At 43.9% G+C, this 21,614-nt stretch overlaps 1 protein-coding gene across 1 annotated transcript in view; it reads right to left on the bottom strand.

Annotated features, from left to right (window-relative positions):
* MOXD1 (monooxygenase DBH like 1) overlaps nt 1–21,614 on the bottom strand; it is a 713,108-nt gene that overhangs the window by 409,994 nt on the left and 281,500 nt on the right. The window contains exon 2 of the mRNA XM_069606682.1: nt 2,111–2,257. Coding sequence (XP_069462783.1) covers nt 2,111–2,257 — 147 coding nt within the window. The remainder of the gene's footprint in view (nt 1–2,110; nt 2,258–21,614) is intronic.

Genomic DNA, 21,614 nt, shown 5'->3' with positions numbered 1-21,614 from the left:
CCCTGATTGGCTTGGATACCAATCGCCGGTCTCTGGTTTGGGCACCATGACTCCCAGTCCCTTCTCGAACTTTCGCCGGCTTTCAGTAACCTTCCTAGTGCCAGACAGTGGCGTTGCCAGGAATCAAATTTACGAGGGGCACAGTGGGGGCCAAAGACAAAAGTACGGGGGCACAGACAAAAGTAGGAGGGCCGCCTATGTAAGGTAATGTGTGACGTCACAAGCACTCCTGCAGAAAGGCTTTTGTGCACACCAACTACCCACACCCCACTGCACTTCCCCTCCCATCTGAATGCAGGCACGAAACAATTCAGTGACCAATGGGCCATCATTCGCAGTTTCTTTGCTACATTCTGATGGGAGGGGCTATAAGCTGCTCAATCACTACTAGGTTTGAGACAAAAGGTGTATTGCCGTGTGATATGCAGACATTTGCTTCAGTGAGTGTCACAAATAACACCACGAACAGAGAACATGGTCACTGCTCGCCTTAGGTAGGCTTGCCACAAGTGGGGGCCCATCATTTCAGAGGGGGGGCACTGGCCCCTCCAGTTCCCGCCCTAGCGATGCCGCTGGTGCCAGAGAGTCAGAGTCATCCGTGGCCCATAAAAATCCTGATCCCTCAAGGCCGCAAAAGGCACGCAGCGCCCCAACCGCAATTTGCCTGCAAGAACTTACAAGTCACTTACAACAGTAATTCCAACAATAGCCAGACAATTATCTCTCCTTATCTCTCCTTATCTTTACTCTAATGCAACAGTTTCGGCTTATTAATTGCTCTGCTACCTAATAGCACAAACTAAAAATTATCAAACTATTTGTACATGTGCATTAGGTCTTGAATCACTAACATATGCATTGCAAATGAAAAATAAAAAACATTGAGTATTCATGAGCAGCAGGTCCAGAGGAGCCAATAGGTTTGTTATGGATGAGGTGTGGCCACAGACACCATAACCAATCACAGCTCACGAAGAATAAATGTATCCACCTGTCAATCGCATGGAACGCTACACACAACAATACACAGTTAAAATACCAAACATGTGAACCCGCTACTCATGCAGAACACCAAGGACAACAATATGCAGTCAAGTGACTTTGCAATGCTGAAAAGTGACTTTGCACTGCCGACAAAGTCACTGCCGACACAAACCCTAATTCATGCAATTGTGCAAAGTTTATTACTTTTCACTGACTTTGCACTGACTTTGCACTGCAAAAATACACTTTGCACAGTTCCATGAATCAGGGTTTGCGTCGGCACTGCAAAGTCACTTTTCAGCAGTGCAAAGTCAGTCTGAACCGTGCAAAGAAATGCATGGACCGGCCCGCAAGTGTGGAATACATGCATGGACGCACACTCTCTGCGGAACAACAGGAAGCACAATAGCTGCTGAAAAACCTTTTTTTAAACCACGTACATAGCAGGCAAGCACAAAGTTTATGCGCACCTATTAAATTCAGAATGAAAAGTGAAACACAAAATGTAACTTGGGGCCTCATTACGACCCAGGCGGTAAGTTACCGCCTGGGCCGTGACTTTACCGCCCCATTCCAACCTTGGCGGGGCGGTAAATCCCCATTTTCCCATTTACCCTTCCCCATTCCCATTTTGCCCCATAGGGCATAATGGGAGTGGGGAAGGCGTTAATTACGCCACCGTAAATTACGGTGGCGTAATTAACTCCATGGTCCCTTAGCGCCATGGATTTTAACACCTGCTAAAAGCAGGTGTTAAGTCCGCCATGGCGCTAAGGGACCTCGTACTCAGGCGGTAAGGGTCGGCGCTGTTTACGCCGCCGTAAAACCCTAACCGCCTGAGTTGTAATGAGGCCCCAAAACCCTGACTTCAAACATTCAGTACTTTGCCATCAATGGTATAGTAAAAGCAAGTGTTGCCTAGTACTGGTGGTGTTTGTATTCATATGTAACAACTTTGAGCACTGGTGCATTCAAAGCTTTGCAATATATAGCAATAAAAATAAGGATCTCCTCCTCCATAATGTACGCTTAACAGATGCCTGTTTGATTTGACTGTATGCCAGACATGCAGTGGTAGGTTTGGCTGTTTGTGTGCCTCCCCTTTCCCCCCACTGAGCACACTTACCGTTATCACTTTATCGTTTGGGTCACAGGTGTTGAGGTCTCTGCTGAAGGCAAGCACAGTATGCGTGCTGTTCTGCAGGGCGTACTCCAGCCGGTAATCTTGACGGGGGTCCTGTTTCACGTCTCGATTCCTGTCTGTGTAACAATCCTGAAGAAAGACAGAGCAGCTAATGTAGTGTGCGTTTGTTAAGCGGCAAATGAGTGTTCGCAACAATGACGTCATGGAAAAAGAGCTGGTTATAAAACAGAAAAGACATTTATTATGTTTGGTGATATTTGAATTATATTTACGACCCAATTAGTGTGACCTAACACAATAACATTGAATGCTGTATTTAATAGGAACATCCGATTAAAACTAAAACACTTCTTTCAAGAAATACTGCCTCATTACGAGTTAGGTGGTAAGTGGTTAAACTGGCAGTAACCAGTAGTTGAAATGGGCGGGAGCGGTGCTCCTCTACTTCTTTTTAACAGGTTTTACTGTTCCTATACTTTTATTTTAAAAAGAAACCGTTCCGGAACGGTTTCGTTTAAAAATAAAGGTGTTGAAACTTGCACTTTCAGTGTGCTGCACTGGATGTTCCCTCAAACATCAGGCGAATGAATGTGTTTTGGGGTTTGTATTGTGCATGGGAGGGGGTGAATCAATGGGGTTTGTGGGGAGTGGTGCAGGCCAGTAGGGAACATAGTTCCACTACTTCTTTTAGTTCACTTCGACCACTGGCAGTAACAGAGTTACCGCCAATTTTACCACAACGCCAAATTATGAGTTTGGGTTTTGAGTGGAGGATTTACCTCCAGGAAAGTCCTGGAGGTAAATCTTCCCATTGAACGCCGAAAAATCGTCAAAATTGGTGGAATTATCGCGGGTGTAATTCTGCCGTTGTAATTCAGCAAATAAAGCCCCATTTGGTCCAATAGACCAAAATAAATGGGTAATTTACGCCGCCGCCACCACCACTCGTAATCAGGCAGAAATTCCGACTGACCGAGTGGCGGTAATGATAATTCCTCAGGACTATTTTTTGCTGGATTTAGTGCCGAACTTTCGCCTAACTCGTACTGTGCTAAGAATGTATAATGGTAACTTGCAAGAATTCGTGTTCAGTTCATAGAGCAACCTGCGCGATGAATGAGAAATGCCGGAGCACTTCAAATGGATAGGCCAACGTTCTTCTCTCAGAGCATATCACATTATGGCGTGACAGGAACACACACTTCCTCTGTGATAGGCACGCCCTCAGAACTGTGCTTCTCCGGGTGAAGCTCTCATCGCCTCTGTTCCTGCTGGGCTGCAGTGACACTGTAGAAGGGTGAGCAGTCTATACTTATAACGTGTTATGCAGTCTGGTTCGAGGAGATAGCAGAGGAAATGTGAAGATTGCCTTCCACCCAGACATTAGGGATTAAAATAAAGACCAACAACACTGCGAAGAATTAAGAAAGACACGTTTTCGGCTCCCTTCCTATAATACAAGTGCCCACTCTTTAACGTTCAGCCCATGGAACTTCACCCACAGGCATTTGAAACAAGGGGACTAGACAAACAAAATAATACAACTATTTTCACTTATTAGATGCCAGGTTTCGCAGTTCCATGCACGACACCTCGAGCCAGTCCTGATGGGAAGCACAGAACTGGAAAATGTGGCAGGTATTGGCGAGTCCGTAAGTCTCACAGCTCCCTTGGTTTGCAGGTATTACAGTATCTGTAGGCAATTCTTTGCGCTCAAGTTCTGGCACAAGCAATCGTCTTGCTTTTTGTATAGTGTTAAGTGGTGGAGAGAGCAGGCAGCGAAGGGAGGGGTGCAGCAGGGGTATCTGGTGCAGAGGCGTTGCGCGGGGTACGCTCCACCGCAATAGGTGCAGCCTTCAGCGGGTCTCATTTCCACCTCTGCCTTGGGTTGCTGACGTTGAAGTGGCATGGTGCTTTCTTCTTCTACGACCAGGGAATGAAGTGGTTTGTCCATGCATGCAACTCTCTCTGTGACTAGCTCATGGGCATGATCTAATTTTAGGACTTTAGTCCGAGAGATGCCAGGTTCATGCAGTATTTCCTTGCACAATTTCATGGAGAGGCAACCTTGAATCATCTCAACTTCTTCATTTAGCAGGGTGCACATGAAACTCAGTTGTCTTAAACAGACATAAAATGCACCAATGCCTCCTCCTCCCTTTGTTTGGCATCCCTCAGCAAGAACATTTCATAATCTGCATTGACCATCGGCTGAAATAATCAGTTAATGCTGTTTTTGCTGCCTGTTGTCAACCATCTGCTGGGGAGAGAGTTTCGAAAGTGCTGTGCACCCCTGGCCCAGCCAGTACAGAAGAGAAGATCGTTTTGATGCACCATCATCTTCTCGCATGGCTGTAAAGTACTTTTCAAATCTCTCCACCTATAGGGACCACAGGGGACCTTAACTCGATGGAGCTTCCATGATGTTGAATTGTGCCAATGTTGATAGATCAGCGGCAGGAATGCGATGAGAAATGGGTCTGTTCCCTGCATTTCATTATCCCCATGCTGTCAATGCTATTAAATGCCTTGTTTTTATGTTCGCAGGTCTCCCTTACTAAGGCTGGAGACGGAATAAACTGTCAGCAAACCCCTCCCTGAAATGTGTCATAAGAGGGGTGAAGCTACCCACATTGGTGTATTTCCCATGACTTCTAACACACTATGCCCCCTTTCACTTAACTTTTTTTTTGAAGCAGGACGATTCACATAAATGTTTATCAATTTATTCTCTTTCCTCTGTGGGGGTGCAAAAGCACTCTGTAATGGAGCCGCAGCTCTCCTGACACGCCCTGGGATCTCCAGCAGGGCGCGTAAGAGAGTGGCTGGCTGAGGAAGATACGCTCTGTATCGCAAAGAGCATCAGCAGAGAACGTGTGGTATCAGCACCACAATGACAAGATGTGTGCATCACCAATGTTGGCAGGGAGGGACTCACCCACCGGTGATGCACACACTACCTATTAGCACTACATTAATAATGAGGGTCTCCCGTTGTTTCCACAAAGTACATTTCTTTGTGGTAATTTACTGCATGGAAACAACTTCAAATTACTTTGAAATTATGTATTTGTGGGTTAAGGGATAAAAGGTGAGTGGGGAGGGATTTGGGGTAGGGGTTGTAATGAAGGGGGTAGGGGAATTTTCGGGCAGAACCCCTCTATAAAAAAATGCAAAGTGATTTCCACTAAGTAAATTACCACAAAATAATGTATTTCATTGAAATGACATGGAACCATAATGGCTCACAGACACAAGTGGTGCTGGCATATGACAGAAACTGCAATGCCTGTGCACAGTCCGTCCTGTATTACCAGGAGTGTGGTGAGGAATCGATCACATAAGTCACACTCTCCTCTCCACAGCTGGTGTTAGTCTGATTCCTCCAAGAGAGTCTGTCTAAAATGAGCAAATAGTGCAGGGACAAGAGGCATGAACCAAGTTCAACTGCCTTCGTCCTGCTCTCTGAAACCCTTTTTTCTCCCACTGCCATAGCTGTTGTGACTTGTGGCAGAGCGAGCAATTTCTTTCTGATGATTGCTGCTAGTCCATCCCACTTGCAAAAAATCATAAAAGGAGAATACAGAATACATGTCTGCCTCCATATAATGCAATCCTGAAAACAGCTGAACGATCCATTGATCCAGCAGGAGGGGTGTCTGTGGGGTTCCCCAGGATCAAATGAACTGACTCTAGCCATGTTGGGCCCAAGAGTGTAGAAATCCTTTTTGTAATTGGAAAATACACTGGCGGCTGACAGACAAAAAGCAGTATTTCACTCGTAACTGTGACACAAAACAAAATAGATGATGGCTGGAAGGTGCATTGCTCTGGGCAACCCTCCAGACTATCGTTCTTCTCCTGCCAAGCCATTACAAAAGGGGAAAAGACCATATGCAAAACAGGGTAGGTTCCACCCGGGGTAGGACCAAGCCTGATTTGCATATGGTTTTTCCCCTGCTGTAATGGCTTGGCAGGCTGAACTATGATGGCCTGGAGAGTTCCCCAGAGCTGGGCCCGTGGTTATGATTAACGCAAAATCTTCCAGACATCACCTTTCTGTTTTGCACTTGTAACTTTGACACAGAAAAATTATGGTTACATTGTAAACAAAGAGTACAAAATGGGCCCTGCATGCGATTGAAAAAGCCCAAAATTTAAGGCCTACTTTTGAATACAAGTGACTGAGGCCACAAAGTGCACTTTTCCCAAAAGCAACATGCCATGGAGAAATGTGTGCATTCTGCAGCTTAAAACAATGAACACATGGGAAAACGAATCTCCATTGCCAGAGTCATGTGAGTATATCAGGATGTAAATATGAACATTGAAGGCATGATGCGAGATAGCAAAAGGCCTCATGTTTAAAAGAAATTGTAACATTTGAAATCACTGCTTTCTGTTCAGAAGAATTGGCTTCAGTTTCTGTTCAGAACACTCAAACTGTGACCTGCCCATTAGATGTAAAGGGCAAGCCCTGCCCTCCCCCTTTATCTAAAAATCTTTTTGAAGCTTCTGCAGAGCCAAGTTTCACGGGACTATGGATTTTATGAGGTCAACAGCTGACCCCTGTGAAAACAGAAGATTCATTTAATGGGTTGAACTCTTAAACATACATGGATTTAAATTTGATATGTGGTGTAGCCCAATACCTAACTGACAAGTGATGTGTTACAGTAAATTAACCATGAGAATGGAGGTGGTATCTGCCTTTCTGCTCTCAAAGATAAGCAATATATGATCCCATGTTCAGTTTGAAGCAACAAAATGTAATGTGCAATTGAAGTAAAAATATCCATATATGTTTACATATTGGCATAAGTTTAGATGGACAATCGGATTGTGTTCATTTTCTCCAGAACCATAAGGTGCACAGACATCATTCAAATATCACTGTAAAGCGTATAAAGAGGCCTTTAATAAAAAATGGGAAATTGAGAACTAAAGTTATAAGCTGAAATGTGACGATAGATTCCCAGAAAATGTCATGAAGCAAAGATTTAGGAAGATGATAGCTTATTAAATTTGATATGTGTATAGAACATTTCATGTTGATAACGGTTATAATTTTTGAATTATTCACGAATACCCCTATTCGAACCGGCACCATTGTGAAGTCACGGGACTCATTTAATTAAGTCCAGCTTGACAAGATGAAGTAAAACATATATATATTGTTAGGTTTATTTAGAAATTAGAGAAAGTTGCCACGTTAGAGTTTTTAAGTGCAAAATTGAAATGTGTAAAAATGTAAATTCAAGTCAGTGGACTGATCCCTTCACAAATTTGGAATTGGTAACTGAAGAGACCAATCAAAGAAAAGAGGTGAGGTCTGGGTTAAGGGGATGGAAAATAATTGTCCAATCCCAATTAAGAGCCAATGATCTGGCATCTCATAATTTAGACATTTTTGGGCTGTGGTTTAGATGTTAAAAGCTGTTGCACAATGGGAACTAGAGAGAGCTGTTTAACACCATCTGAGCTGGTACTGCTGACAAAATTGCTAGAGAACCAGGGAAGGACTAAAATCTGTCTGGAATCCCTACACAGAGAATATAATATAGGGTTTAATGCTGGAGGCCATTTTTGACTTAACCTGGAGAAGCCTCTAACCAAGTCATGATGTTTCCCCTGACTATCCAGAAACCTTGAAGACTTTCCTGAGCGCAAAAACCCAGAGTTAATTTTATGTAATCAAACTTGTCCAACCAAACCAAATCTTGCGGGGATCTGATGGATTTAATATCTTCCTATTCTTTTTTTTTAATTATTATTATTTTTATTTTTTTTACTTTTTAAATTGGATGGGAAGACAAAGTAGACCCCTAGCATTTTCTTACCAAATAATAATTTAATTAATTTCCCTATAGCCAACTAACACGGGGTGATACTGTTGAAATTCGAAATCAACAATATTGCTTCCAGTGCGGATAAAAATGTAGTCTATAAAGTAATTGGGTACTCATTTCTTTTTGCCTACCCCAAAATTCCCTAAAGGGAGGGGTGCATCAAAAACTAAATTCCCTACTGCTTCTCCTTCCCCTGAACCCTGCCTTAAAGCAGAGGGGCTCCAAATGATCCACTGAATACCTGAGCTTATCTGGGGTGTCAGTGTTAGAATTCTTCCTCTTGGACTTGGCCCTGTAGTGTAGAAGAAGAATTCTTCCTGCTAATATATCACTTTGAATGTGCAAATAAACATACAAAGCAATCTATTGACTGGAAGATTGGATTCCCATCGAGACCTCGTGGCTGTAGAAAATAAACAAGATTGATATGATTAGAACAACTGACAATGGGTACAGTAATTAATTTCTCTAGAGTTACTCCAAACTAACCTGACTAATGTTTAGAGACTTCACAACGGATAAAGGAAACCCAATAGATGTTCTGAAAGAAGAAATAAAACAATGTGAGCCTATAACCCTGGGATCAAAATGAAGAATGACAATAAGCAACAAGAACCATATCTTGCTTATAATAAAGGAGAAAGTTTACCAAGTGAGACCTTCTTCCTAGGTAGAGCGGAGGCTGTTCCGCGGTACTGCAGCGGCTCTCCCACGGTGCAGCGGCGGCTGTCCCACGGTGCAGCGGAGGCTGTCCCACAGTGCAGCGGCGGCTCTCCCACGATGCAGCGGAGGCTGTCCCACGGTGCAGCGGCGGCTCTCCCACGGTGCAGCGGAGGCTGTCCCACGGTGCAGCGGCGGCTGTCCCACGGTGTCCAATGGTTATGTTAGTCTCTAAAACGCGGAGGTGAGATAATGTCTTTACCGAGTGAAAAACAACCGGGTCGTAAATCCAAGCGGGCAAGAACAGGAACAGAAGGAAAAAAGGCCAGACGTAATCGAGGGACAAAAGCAAGAGTTCGTTAACAAGAAGACCAAAGTTTTCAAAGCAGGCAAGGATGATCCAAAAGAGTAGTCGAGTCAGAAAGCCGGGTCAGGAACGTGTATTAAATCAGAGCAAGAAGAAAAAAGGCCAAAAATCGAACGCCAAAGAAAGCTCAATCAGAAGCACTGAACAACGTGGAGGCGTGGTTTAAATAGCCCAGGTCACCTGATCACTGCCGTGAACCCAAACGAACGTTGCGCTTCCTTAGCAACGTATCACGTAGTTTCCATGGCAACCTCCATTCACTGTGGCGAGCCGTGCTCCGATTCGAATGTTCTCTTACTGCATTAGCGGGACCAAACTTGCGTGAACCAACGCGCAGCGGTCCACGCATGACAGTACCCTTCCCTAAAGAACGACCCCGTTTCCTTGAGGCCCAAAAATCGGAGATCAAACGGGGAGCATGAATGTTCCGGACAGGCTCCCAGGTCCTCTCTTCCGGACCATAACCCTCCCAATCCACATAATACATCCTGACCCCTTTGGAAACCTTGGTATCCAAAATCCTACGCACCACGTACTCCTCTTCCCCTTGTACCATGATTGGAGGAGGACGAGAAGGAAGGGTAGTATCCGGTAGAAAAGGTTTGACAAGGGAAACATGAAACACCGGATGCACTTTCCACTTTGCAGGTAAAGATAAACGCACTACCACAGGATTAATCACCGCCGTAACAACATATGGTCCTATAAAACGCGGAAGAAACTTCCTCCCTCCAGGTATCCGCAGATTCTTGGTGGATAACCATACCTTATTGCCTACTATGTAAGCGGGAGCCGGAGAACGATGGGCATCTGCGAACCTCTTAGTGTTAATCTGCGCCATCTCCAAATGTTCTTTCACCCGTTGATGCACTAAACACATGTGTTGAATGCAGGACGATGCCGCCGGATGGCGTGCGGGCAGGACAGGAGAAGCAGGTAACGATCTAGGATGCCTGCCGAACATAGCAAAAAATGGTGAGGAATGCATCGATGTATGCAAAGAGTTGTTATAGGCGAATTCCGCCATAGGGAGTAATGACAACCAATTGTCTTGATACTGGTGCGTAAGGCAACGGAGATATTGTTCCATGGTGGAGTTGAGACGTTCCGTCTGTCCGTCTGTTTGAGGATGGTAAGCAGTGGAATATCTATCATCGATGCCAAAAGAGGCAGTGAGCGATTTCCAGAAATGAGAAGTGAATTGGGAACCTCTATCCGTGATGATAACAGACAGTAGCCCAAAACGACGAAAGACTTTCCTGAGAAATAGATCTGCCAACTGTGGGGCAGAAGGAACACCTCGACAAGGTACAAAAAGAGCCATCTTGGTGAAATAGTCGATGACCACCCATATGGTGTCATAACCACAGAGCGGAGGCAATTCGACCACAAAATCCATTGAAATCATGTACCAAGGATAATCTGGAATCGGCATGGTCTGTAGAAGTCCAACAGGTTTGGAATTTGAGGTCTTGCACTGGGCGCATATATAACAATGAGCAATATGAACGGCCACATCCTTTAACATAGAGGGCCACCAGCACCAACGTTGTAGAAGATCAACGGTCTTCTTGTTACCCGGGTGAGCAGCCAACTTGGCATCATGACACCATTGGATAGCTTTCTTCCTGCTACCCTCATCCGGAAGGAACAATAAACCGTTGATATGGGGTAAACCCTCTACAATGTTGAGGTTAAGTTCCGTAATGTCTGTGGGGTGGGTCTTTACCCATTCACGTAACTCATTACAGAGAGAAGATTGGAGCGTACACCCACAAATCACCTGATGTGGTAAAAGAAGCGGACCGTCTGATCTAGGGGGAGTTGAATCCCCATGTATACGTGAGAGTGCATCCGCTTTAGTGTGCAAGGAACCGGGTCGATATGTAATGGTGAAATCAAACATGGAAAAGAATTCATGCCACCTAGCATGTCGGGCCGTGGAGCACTTTACGGATTGTAAGGCTACCAGATTTTTATGATCAGTGAATACCTGAATTGGAAAGGCTGACCCCAGTAAATGATGTCGCCAAGTCAAGAACGAGTCACGTACTGCTAGCAACTCCCTTTCTGTGATAGTATAATTCCTTTCATAAGGGGTGAGTTTTCTTGAATGGAAGGCCACTGGATGCAATCCTCCAGTTTCCGGACATACTTGAGACAGAATGGCACCAAGAGCGATGTTAGAAGCATCAGCTTCTACCACAAAAGGTAATTCAGGATTTGGGTGTTGTAGTACCGGTGCACTGGTAAACGCCGATTTAAGACTTTGAAAAGCTCGATCACAAACTCTATTCCAAAGGAATGCTACTTTGCTACTAGTCAACGCGGTCAGTGGAGCAACCAAGGATGAGAAATCTTTGATGAATCTCCTGTAAAAATTAGCGAAGCCTAAAAATGACTGTAATGCCTTCAACGTCGTGGGTACTGGCCAGTCCAAAACTACCTTGACCTTAGAGGTACTCATTTGTACACCTTTACCGGATATCTCATACCCCAAGAACTCGACTTCTGTAGCATGAAAGATACATTTCTCTAATTTCGCATACAAACAATTATCACGTAACCTCTGAAGGACACGAGTAACATGAACCACGTGGAGATCATAGGATGCAGAATAGATTAAGATATCATCCAGATAAACCACTACAAATTGGTCCATCATGTCATGGAAGACGTCGTTAATGAAGTATTGAAAAGTAGCGGGTGCATTAGAGAGCCCAAATGGCATGACTCTATATTCAAATAAGCCGTACTTGGTTTTGAAGGCTGTTTTCCATTCGTCTCCGCTACGGATTCTTACTAAATTGTAAGCCCCACGGAGATCCAATTTTGTAAAGATTACGGATGATCCCAACTGATCCAAGAGTACAGAAATAAGTGGTATGGGATACTGATTACGCACCGTGATGGCGTTAAGGGCCCTATAGTCTATACATGGGCGGAGGTCTCCCTCCTTCTTGGGTACAAAAAATAATGGGGAGGCTGCAGGTGAACGTGAAGGACAAATGAAACCTGATTTAAGAGCCTGATCAATATATTCTTTAAGAATGACATCTTCCTTGTGGGTTAGGGAGTAGATCCTTCCGGATGGGATCTTAGCCCCAGGAACCAAATCAATGGGGCAATCATATGGTCTGTGAGGAGGTAAAAAAGTACCACCCCCTTCATCGAACACATCCTGAAAGCCGGAATATTCCATGGGCAATTCCCCTGATACTATGGCTCCGATAGTAGTGGCTGTATCCATCAATGGAAGGCAAGGATTATTTATAAGGGTCTTCCTATCATGACACTTGGTCTCACAGTATTCTGATAAGAACTCAATAGCGCCTGCGTGCCAGTCAATGGATGGATTATGCAGTCGAAGCCATGGTATTCCTAGAATAAGCCTGAACTGCGGAGCAGTGATTAGATCAAAATATATGTTTTCGGAATGTCCTTGAATAGTTTCCATTATCAGATCTTCGGTTTGCTGAACCACCATACCCGATATCAAGGTAGAACCATCAACAGCATTGACCATTACAGGGTTCTCTTTCTTAAGAACGGATAACCCCAAGCTTTCCGCATAAGAGCTATCGATATAGTTTCCGGTAGCACCAGAATCCAGAACGGCGGTGGCATGAACGATCTGCCCTTGAGGTAACCGGAATATCACCGGAACGGCTACTGGTTGATTGATTGTAGAGTCCTTAGAAACATGAATGCTCGGCAATCGGACTCCTCTCATTGCCGAGCTCTCAAGTTTCCCTGTTTCTTGGTAGGTTTCTTGGTACATGCTTTTAGTAAGTGTTCTGGAGAACCACAATAAAAACACAAGTTGTTTTTCTTTCTATGTTCTCTCTCTTCTTGAGTAAGAGGACCTCGTGTAGCTGCTCCTATTTGCATTGGTTCAGGCGCAGTCGTAACTGGGGTAGGAACAGGTTGAAGATTAGAAGCAATACCCCTCTTCTCCCCTTTTCTAGCAGCTTTACGAGCATCAATCTGCAGAACTAGCTCAAGTAGTTCCGGAAAGGTTACTGGAACCACAGGTACCATAGCCAGTATGTCTTTCAAAGAATCAGATAATCCCTTGTAGAAGAGTGATGCCTTTTTATCATCAGGCCACCCCGTCTCAGCAGCCAATTGATTAAATTTGGCTAAATAGGCCAGAAGCGTCAAATCACCTTGTTGTAGATTCAACAATTCTAATTCCACAACTTGAGTTTTGTATCGGGTGTCGAACACCTTACCCATGGCTTCCATCAATGCATCGCAATCAAACAATAAAGGACTGCCTGCCTCCAAAAGAGGATTAGCCCACGCTGCGGCAGTACCACCAAGGTGTGACAACAAAAACGCAGCTTTAGTGGCAGAATCAGGAAATGAACCGGGTCGACATAAATAATGGAGGCGACACTGATTCAAGAAGGTCCTAAATTGTCTTGGATCTCCATGAAATCTTTCTGGCGGGGCCAGAGGGAACTGGGATGTAATATACACCGGGCCGGCTTCTGCCTGTGCAGGTTCAATGGCTGGAGCATTAGGCATAACTGGTGCTACTTGGGGTACAGGTTGTATGGCGGTTTGTAGTTCTAAGATCTGTTGTTGAGTGGTGGCATGCGCATTAGCCATGTCGGTTCTGAGGTCTGCCACTAATTGAAGAAGATTAGCCAGGGTCTCGTTGGGATCCATTTAATAAGGCTTCTGATTATGTTAGAATTCTTCCTCTTGGACTTGGCCCTGTAGTGTAGAAGAAGAATTCTTCCTGCTAATATATCACTTTGAATGTGCAAATAAACATACAAAGCAATCTATTGACTGGAAGATTGGATTCCCATCGAGACCTCGTGGCTGTAGAAAATAAACAAGATTGATATGATTAGAACAACTGACAATGGGTACAGTAATTAATTTCTCTAGAGTTACTCCAAACTAACCTGACTAATGTTTAGAGACTTCACAAAGGAAACCCAATAGATGTTCTGAAAGAAGAAATAAAACAATGTGAGCCTATAACCCTGGGATCAAAATGAAGAATGACAATAAGCAACAAGAACCATATCTTGCTTATAATAAAGGAGAAAGTTTACCAAGTGAGACCTTCTTCCTAGGTAGAGCGGAGGCTGTTCCGCGGTACTGCAGCGGCTGTCCCACGGTGCAGCGGCGGCTGTCCCACGGTGCAGTGGAGGCTGTCCCACGGTGCAGCGGCGGCTCTCCCACGATGCAGCGGAGGCTGTCCCACGGTGCAGCGGCGGCTCTCCCACAGTGCAGCGGAGGCTGTCCCACGGTGCAGCGGCGGCTGTCCCACGGTGTCCAATGGTTATGTTAGTCTCTAAAACGCGGAGGTGAGATAATGTCTTTACCGAGTGAAAAACAACCGGGTCGTAAATCCAAGCGGGCAAGAACAGGAACAGAAGGAAAAAAGGCCAGACGTAATCGAGGGACAAAAGCAAGAGTTCGTTAACAAGAAGACCAAAGTTTTCAAAGCAGGCAAGGATGATCCAAAAGAGTAGTCGAGTCAGAAAGCCGGGTCAGGAACGTGTATTAAATCAGAGCAAGAAGAAAAAAGGCCAAAAATCGAACGCCAAAGAAAGCTCAATCAGAAGCACTGAACAACGTGGAGGCGTGGTTTAAATAGCCCAGGTCACCTGATCACTGCCGTGAACCCAAACGAACGTTGCGCTTCCTTAGCAACGTATCACGTAGTTTCCATGGCAACCTCCATTCACTGTGGCGAGCCGTGCTCCGATTCGAATGTTCTCTTACTGCATTAGCGGGACCAAACTTGCGTGAACCAACGCGCAGCGGTCCACGCATGACAGTCAGAAAGGGTCTTTCCAAAGTGAAACAGAGTGGAGTCACTTAATTAAACAACATACCTTCTACTGAAAGTGAGAAAGTTTCTGCTGAGAGAAGGGAGATTTTGCATTGCATAGTGATGAAGGAAGAAAGGTTTCCAAATATAAATAAAAAAGGGTTTGTTTTGAAATGTTTGTTGTGTTATAAGACTGCCAGCATTGCTAAGAGCTCAGCACCAGTCTAAATCATGTTTACAAGTGAGTAAGATAAAGAATATTGTTAAGCATTACTAAGTTCACAGGGAGATAAAAATACAGGTCGCTGCATGGGAGAAATTGTTTTTGCACATAGTAAAATGTTGCATGTTATTTAAATAAAATGTCAGGGTCTTGCTAAGTGTAAAACCTGGTCATGTTTCAATGTGCTACATGTTATTAAAAGTGAACCTCATGCAAGGTGTTTCGACTGTACATGTTGTGGTGTTAAAGAGTCTGTGATCTGTGTTCTTCTGAAGCAACTAGTGTTTTCAATTTGTGTGATGGGGGAATTGTTAGGAAAGAAAAGCATGTGGGCCACAAAGTGAGGTGGCATGATTTATGATTTTGTACAAATATTAATGTTCATATTCATTAATACATATATATTTTTCTATAAACCGGCCTGTTTCTTGGCTTACCTATTGTTAAAGGGTTAGGGAGCTATGTGATTCTATATAAATCAAACACAGGACAAGATAGGACTGAAAATGAATATGTGTGTGGTGCTTTTGACTGGGGAGGTAAAGATTTCCCTGCATCAATGGTTGCTGCATAAATATCTCCAACATATAAATGGGGGCTCGTGGCCACGATCTAGCTCTCTGTTTTTGATTCATGACAAGTTCCTTGTTTAACAGACCATTCAGTCTACTGCATATTCAGTAGGTTGCGTGGCAGTTGTTCATGCATTGGTAAAATGCCACTGCTGGCTTGAACTCTGAGAGTCAGGGAGGTGTACAGAGGAATAGGAATGTGCAGAATAATGGAAATGGAAATATAATTTGATTTGGTACTGATTGGTAAAATCTAGCAGGAATAAAGTCCAAGGTTTGTTTTCCTCTTTAGATAGAGATTATAAGGTTGAAAAAAGCCACTTTTGAAATGTGTGCTATTGAAATGGAACAGGCCAGAAAACATCTCCTCGCCAAACTGTTCATTCGGGGAGACTGTGATGAGCAGGAGACTGGGGCTGGCAGGAAGGAACTCTAGAGGAGTTTTACATGACACAAAATACCTCTGAAGAGAAGACTAAAATGGCTTAACTTGCGGCTTACTTATATTTTAATGTGTAATTCATTGAAGAGCAATTTCAAAATAAAGAGGCCAGTATGGTCAGTGAGACTGTAGACCTGGATAAGGCTAAGCAATCACTCATGCAATTGGAAGATAATGTACAACAAAGCCAAATTTTAGAATTGAAACAAGAAAACCTCACTGTGCAACTTCACAATGTTCAACCTACCTACAGGCCAGTGCAGAGCAAGAAATTGAGTTTGCTACACTACAAGATACCTATAAAAAGAGTGCAGGAACCATAAGCAACCTTAAACGTGAATTGAATAATAAGACTATTCACAATAGAGTGTTGTTGGATGAAATTATGGCTTTTAAACAGGCCATATAGAGGCATAAACATGAAAACAGTCTGTTAATTATAAAAGGGGTTGACTCCCAAAACGACTTCGATCAGATGTACCAAGATTTAAAAAATGCAACTGATTAAGGAAAAGACCTCTTAAACCAGGATACCAGTGTCCTATTACAAAAAGTGAATCAGTTGAAAATGGATGCATAAAAGGGTCAGTCAGGTTCTAAGGAACTGACCAGAATCAGGGAAGAAAATATAGGGCCTCATTTGAGTAGGGCGCAAAGGTATACCGGGCACCGTTAAGGACATCGGTGCCGGTAAACCCTTTGCGCCCTACTACGAGGTTCCTTTGTGATCCCGTCCTTAATGCGTGCTTTTACCAGGCGTTATGGACGGGATCCGCAAGGGACTTCAGAGCTAATAACGGTACCGTAATTTACTGTACCGTTATTAACACCCTTCCCATTCCCATTGAGCGCTATGGGGGCTCAAATGGGAATGGGGATTGACATTTTCAATGGGGATTTACCGATCCCACAAAGGGCGGACTAGACCGGTAAATCCCCCTTGAACAAGGGCGGACACGGTACCAGTAATGGTGCTAGTCATGGCGCTAATAGTGCCATGACTAGCACCAACCTCGGAATGAGGCCCATAGAGTTTGTGGAGCATTTGAGATAAGCAGAAGCTGACTTAGTACAGGCAACGAAGAGTAGAGATTCTCTAGAGAAATAACTTGTAAAGCGCCATGAACATATGCATATATTGCAAGGCTCTCAGAGAGAACATGGAAACCTTCAGGAAGAGGTTCAGATAGTGAGAGGTCGATTGGTGGCTCAGAACAGTGTGCTTGAAGCCAGCCAAGCCCCTGTATCAGAGTTAAAAAATCAACTCTGAAAATAAGCAGGAAATCCTGGCAGAGAGAAAACCTGTGAGAAATTAAATACTGAAACTCGAAAATAAAAACAGGCACTGAGACACCCTTACCAATCATGGTATGGGATAGGGCCATATGATCAAGGAGAGCTGCCCCTCTCATCAAGAACTGTTTGCCAGTTACTTACAAACTCCCAGGTACAGACTGGAACTGACCTCTTGCATACCACTTATAGGGAACTGGGAAACATGAGGCAGGGGGCCTCATCTATTCCTAGCCAACCTGGTCAGGAAGGCCATTCCTTATCTGACATTGATAAATACCAGATGGGGAGCAGGTGCAAGTGGATCTAGGTCACCTGGCCTAAGCCCCGCCCACCTGGTGCCTTCCTGCCTGTCGCTCTTTTTCACCACTTAGCAAGCCCCGCCCAACTGGTACCTTCCTGCTTGCTGCTCTTTTTCACCACTTAGCAAGCCCCGCCCACCTGGTGCCTTCCTGCTTCCTGCTCTTTTTCACCACTTAGCAAGCCCCGCCCACCTGGTGCCTTCGTGCTTGCCGCTCTGTTTCCCTACTTAAGGAGCCCTCCAGCTTGTTTTCCTTTGCAGATGGGGAGCAGGTGCAAGTGGATCTAGGTCACCTGGCCTATGCCCCACCCACCTGGTACCTTCCTGCCTGCTGCTCTTTTTCACCACTTAGCAAGCCCTGGCCACCTGGTGCCTTCCTTCACCATCACTGTCTTGTGGCCAATGCTGGATTTGACTTTTATGGACTTCATTCATGGTGCGTCACTCTTTCTCAACTCTCATGCTGGACTTCCTTTGCATTTTGTACTCATGGTGACCCTGAATCATGCTGTTCCCATCTTCATCTTGTATCCTGGCTTGCAACATTATGTGTTACTACTGACTTCTGCAATTGTATTCGCTCTCCACTCTTGCTTCTCCACTCTTTTTGACTGCTTACTCTCTTTTCTCTCCTCCTTTCCCTTCTCCCTTTTCCTATCTCCTCCCCTTACTTTCTTCTATGCACTTACTCTATCAGAATTGTCCCTGGACCTAATATGATAGCAACCTCGTCTGTTTCCTCCACCCTCCCATTACTGTGTTTTTCCTCCCCACGACCCCTCCAGCACTATCTGAAATGTCGTCAGGCCTAGTATGATAGTCGCTTGTTTTGTTCCTCCCCTCCCTTTCTGCACCCCTCTCCCTCACCTTTTGTTTTTCTCCGGCTCTACCAGAAATGTCGTCAGGCCTAGTACGGTAGTCACCTGTCTGTTTCCATTTCCTTCCCACTCTCCCCCTCCCTTCCTTATCTATGTCTTAGCTCTTGCACTATCTGAAATGTCATCAGGCCGAGTACGATAGTTAATTTCACATCCTTACTGTTCATGGCCTGTAAGAATGTGGTTGTATTTTCCCTTGTTCCCTCCCTTGCCTTGAAGCGCTTTGAAACACATTGTGTATAGGCGCTATATAAATAAACGATCATATCATATCATATCATACCCACCTCTACCATACAGAATGGAAGGTGGCCAGACGAGTGTGTCATGGGGGAACAAAAATACACCTGTGAGTACTTATGACCCTGAAATCAATATGATGAAAAAATCAGAGAGTTGGATTTGCAGAAGATGATCTTGTAAAGAGAACACCTAGCCAGCTTTGCTGAAAGAGAAAAGCAAAAACCTCAAACTATAAAGGGCATTTTAAAAACCTCCATGTATTCGGGTGAATGGGTGGATTCCCCTAGACTACCTGGAAGGAAGGGTATAGTACACATTGGCAACAGTCTGAAGAAGAGACTGGGTTCAACCCTGTGCCAAAATGTAACAGGGAAAGTGACACAGAGAGTTCAAAGCGGCACAGGTGAAAGGATGAGTCCAGCTGCCATAATTCTGCGAGGTATTCCCAATCTCATAGGGATAGAGTGCCTAGAAGACGGGACTGGAGTTCAAATGGCAGCACTGATTCCGAGGGTGAATGGACTCAGGTTCAGGGGCGAAAAAGAAATATGAAACAAAGAAAGGATTTTGTTAAAGACCCAATCAAGCAGATTAAAGCCATTAAGAGCTTCAAAACCCCATACCACAAGAACATCACATATTAGCTATGAGAACATTTGGAACTCTATAAACAAATGATGTCATCATTTGAAATAAAAAATGATGTATATTGCATGTAGTTTGTGAAATTGACATTTTCCCTGGTGTATGCCAGCTTCTTTGCAGGACTGGAAGGCCAGGATCATTGAAAATGGTCCACCTATAAGGCATTGAGAAACAAAAAAGTTCCCAATTTGGGAACTCACGTCCCCTGCACACTTTCTTGTGTCTGGAATACTAGACCAATACTTAGTTTTTGGTTAAACAGTATTTCAAATAATATTACCAAGGGGTATTTACAATATTTAGATCAAAAAGAGCACAAATGTTAAAGAAATCAACATTCAATCTGATGGGGTCACAAGAACCAATCTTCATTTTATTCATGATGTTGAAGATGTGGAAGGCCCAACGCATTTCGAGTGGTTAAACACTCTTCATCAGGAGCAGATCAAATTTCTAGAAAAAGAAACATACAATATTTACAACCATTTTTTGTGACACACATTGTTTTAAAGCCAAAGTTCTTTAGATCCCTAATTAATAGATTCAGACCTCATGTGATGTCAGTATTAAGAAAAACAGTTCTTCCTCAAACCGGTAATGAAAAACATATCATCATCATTTGGGACATAATGTCCACAGGTTATAGTGTCATTTTCATACAAAAACAACTTTAATGTAGTAGTGCTTTATCAGAATCTCCCTAGGACATACATCTTGAAACTCACTTTGTTAGTAAATAAACAATGAAAGGATAAGGTAAAGATAGGACTAATACGAGCCTTGAAGAGCAGAGAATAGACAATCTACAGAACTGACCTTGTGACTATTTCAAAAGCATTTCATCAAAAGGAGAAAGGTCTCTGGTTTAAGAAGGAAATCTGGTTTGCCATGTTTAAGCACTGTGTCCTATCTGAAAGAGAGGGGTGGACGTAAGTATCGTCTATTAAGAACGATGTATGTCTGGAAGTAAAGAGGGATAACAAAAATTACACTTACTAATATCTGCAGGGTGTTATTATAAAGGAACAAGGTCCATCAAGAGGATGATTATAGAGGGGAATTCTTCACTGGCTAATCCCATCTAGAAGGACTCCAGTGCTTGACAGGTATGTATGCAGCAAATAGGTTCTAAGGGTCGCTAACATAAAAGAAAGGAAAGAAGCAAAATAAATGCTTTTAAAATGGCCAGGTACTATTAAATGGGTTAGCCAGCAGGGGTGGCTGAGAAAAAGGGTTGAATTACTCTTACCTTTGTCTGACAACGGTTGCAGCATGGAGGCAGGAAAACCGAAGTTCATCCGACTCCATCTGCAACGTCGTCAGAGTATATATGGCGAATAGCTGCATGACGTCATCACGCGCATCCGCGTGCGACGCCCCTACAATCCTCCCAAAAACATTAAAAAAATAGAGAGCTTTGGAACTTAGTAAGTCTTAACGTGTAGCCCAACGTTAGATGGTGTATAGTCCAACTAGACGTGTTGGGTATTATGAGTGATTTGAAAATAAGCGCCGGTGTCTGTTTACATCGTGACGTCATCATGTCAGCGCGTGCATGACATCACATGTAAACAAACAAACGTCAAAGCCAATACAAAGGACCCGGAGACTGGGGATGGTCCATATTCCAGTGTTATACCAACCAGTTGTGGACAACAGCCTGGAACTGTCCACAGGTGTGTAGAATCGGTAAGAGTAAGGCTGTGAGGCTAAAAAAGCTGAGGGGTCTTCAGTGGAGGAAAGTGCCAAGTGTTGATACCCACATGCTCCTATACATTATCTAGGACCTATTGGCAAGCCTTATTAGCAAAATTACTAAAGTGGTGAGTTCAAAAGAGTATTTACAGGAATGTCATAGGAATACCCTATGGTATAGAGCCTTCATAAAACTAGCGGCCCAAATACTAAACAGGCCCCAGGGGTCTTAACCAAAGTAAATAGGTAAAGGACATATGCTAAAAGTTCATCACCCAGGTCCTCACACAAATGGTTAGTCTCAATTTACAGGTCAAGATCCTGATGATCGAGATAGAGTGAAGGTGATGGCCACTACAAGTGGCATCCCCGATACGGGTGCGGTTACATGAAACTTGCTTGTTGTACTCTTAGGACTAAAGAAGTATAATCCATGCTAGTATCAGTGTGTATGTGCTTACAGCCCGAGGGGGACTATCATTACATTATTACATAGACTAATGTATATTGTTCAAAGA

This window comes from Ambystoma mexicanum, chromosome 4p (assembly GCF_040938575.1).
Source record: "Ambystoma mexicanum isolate Mex_15411 chromosome 4p, UKY_AmexF1_1, whole genome shotgun sequence".
Lineage (NCBI taxonomy): Eukaryota > Metazoa > Chordata > Amphibia > Caudata > Ambystomatidae > Ambystoma > Ambystoma mexicanum.
The sequence above is the reverse complement of the archived record's forward strand: the minus strand, read 5'-3'. Positions and strand labels throughout refer to the sequence as shown.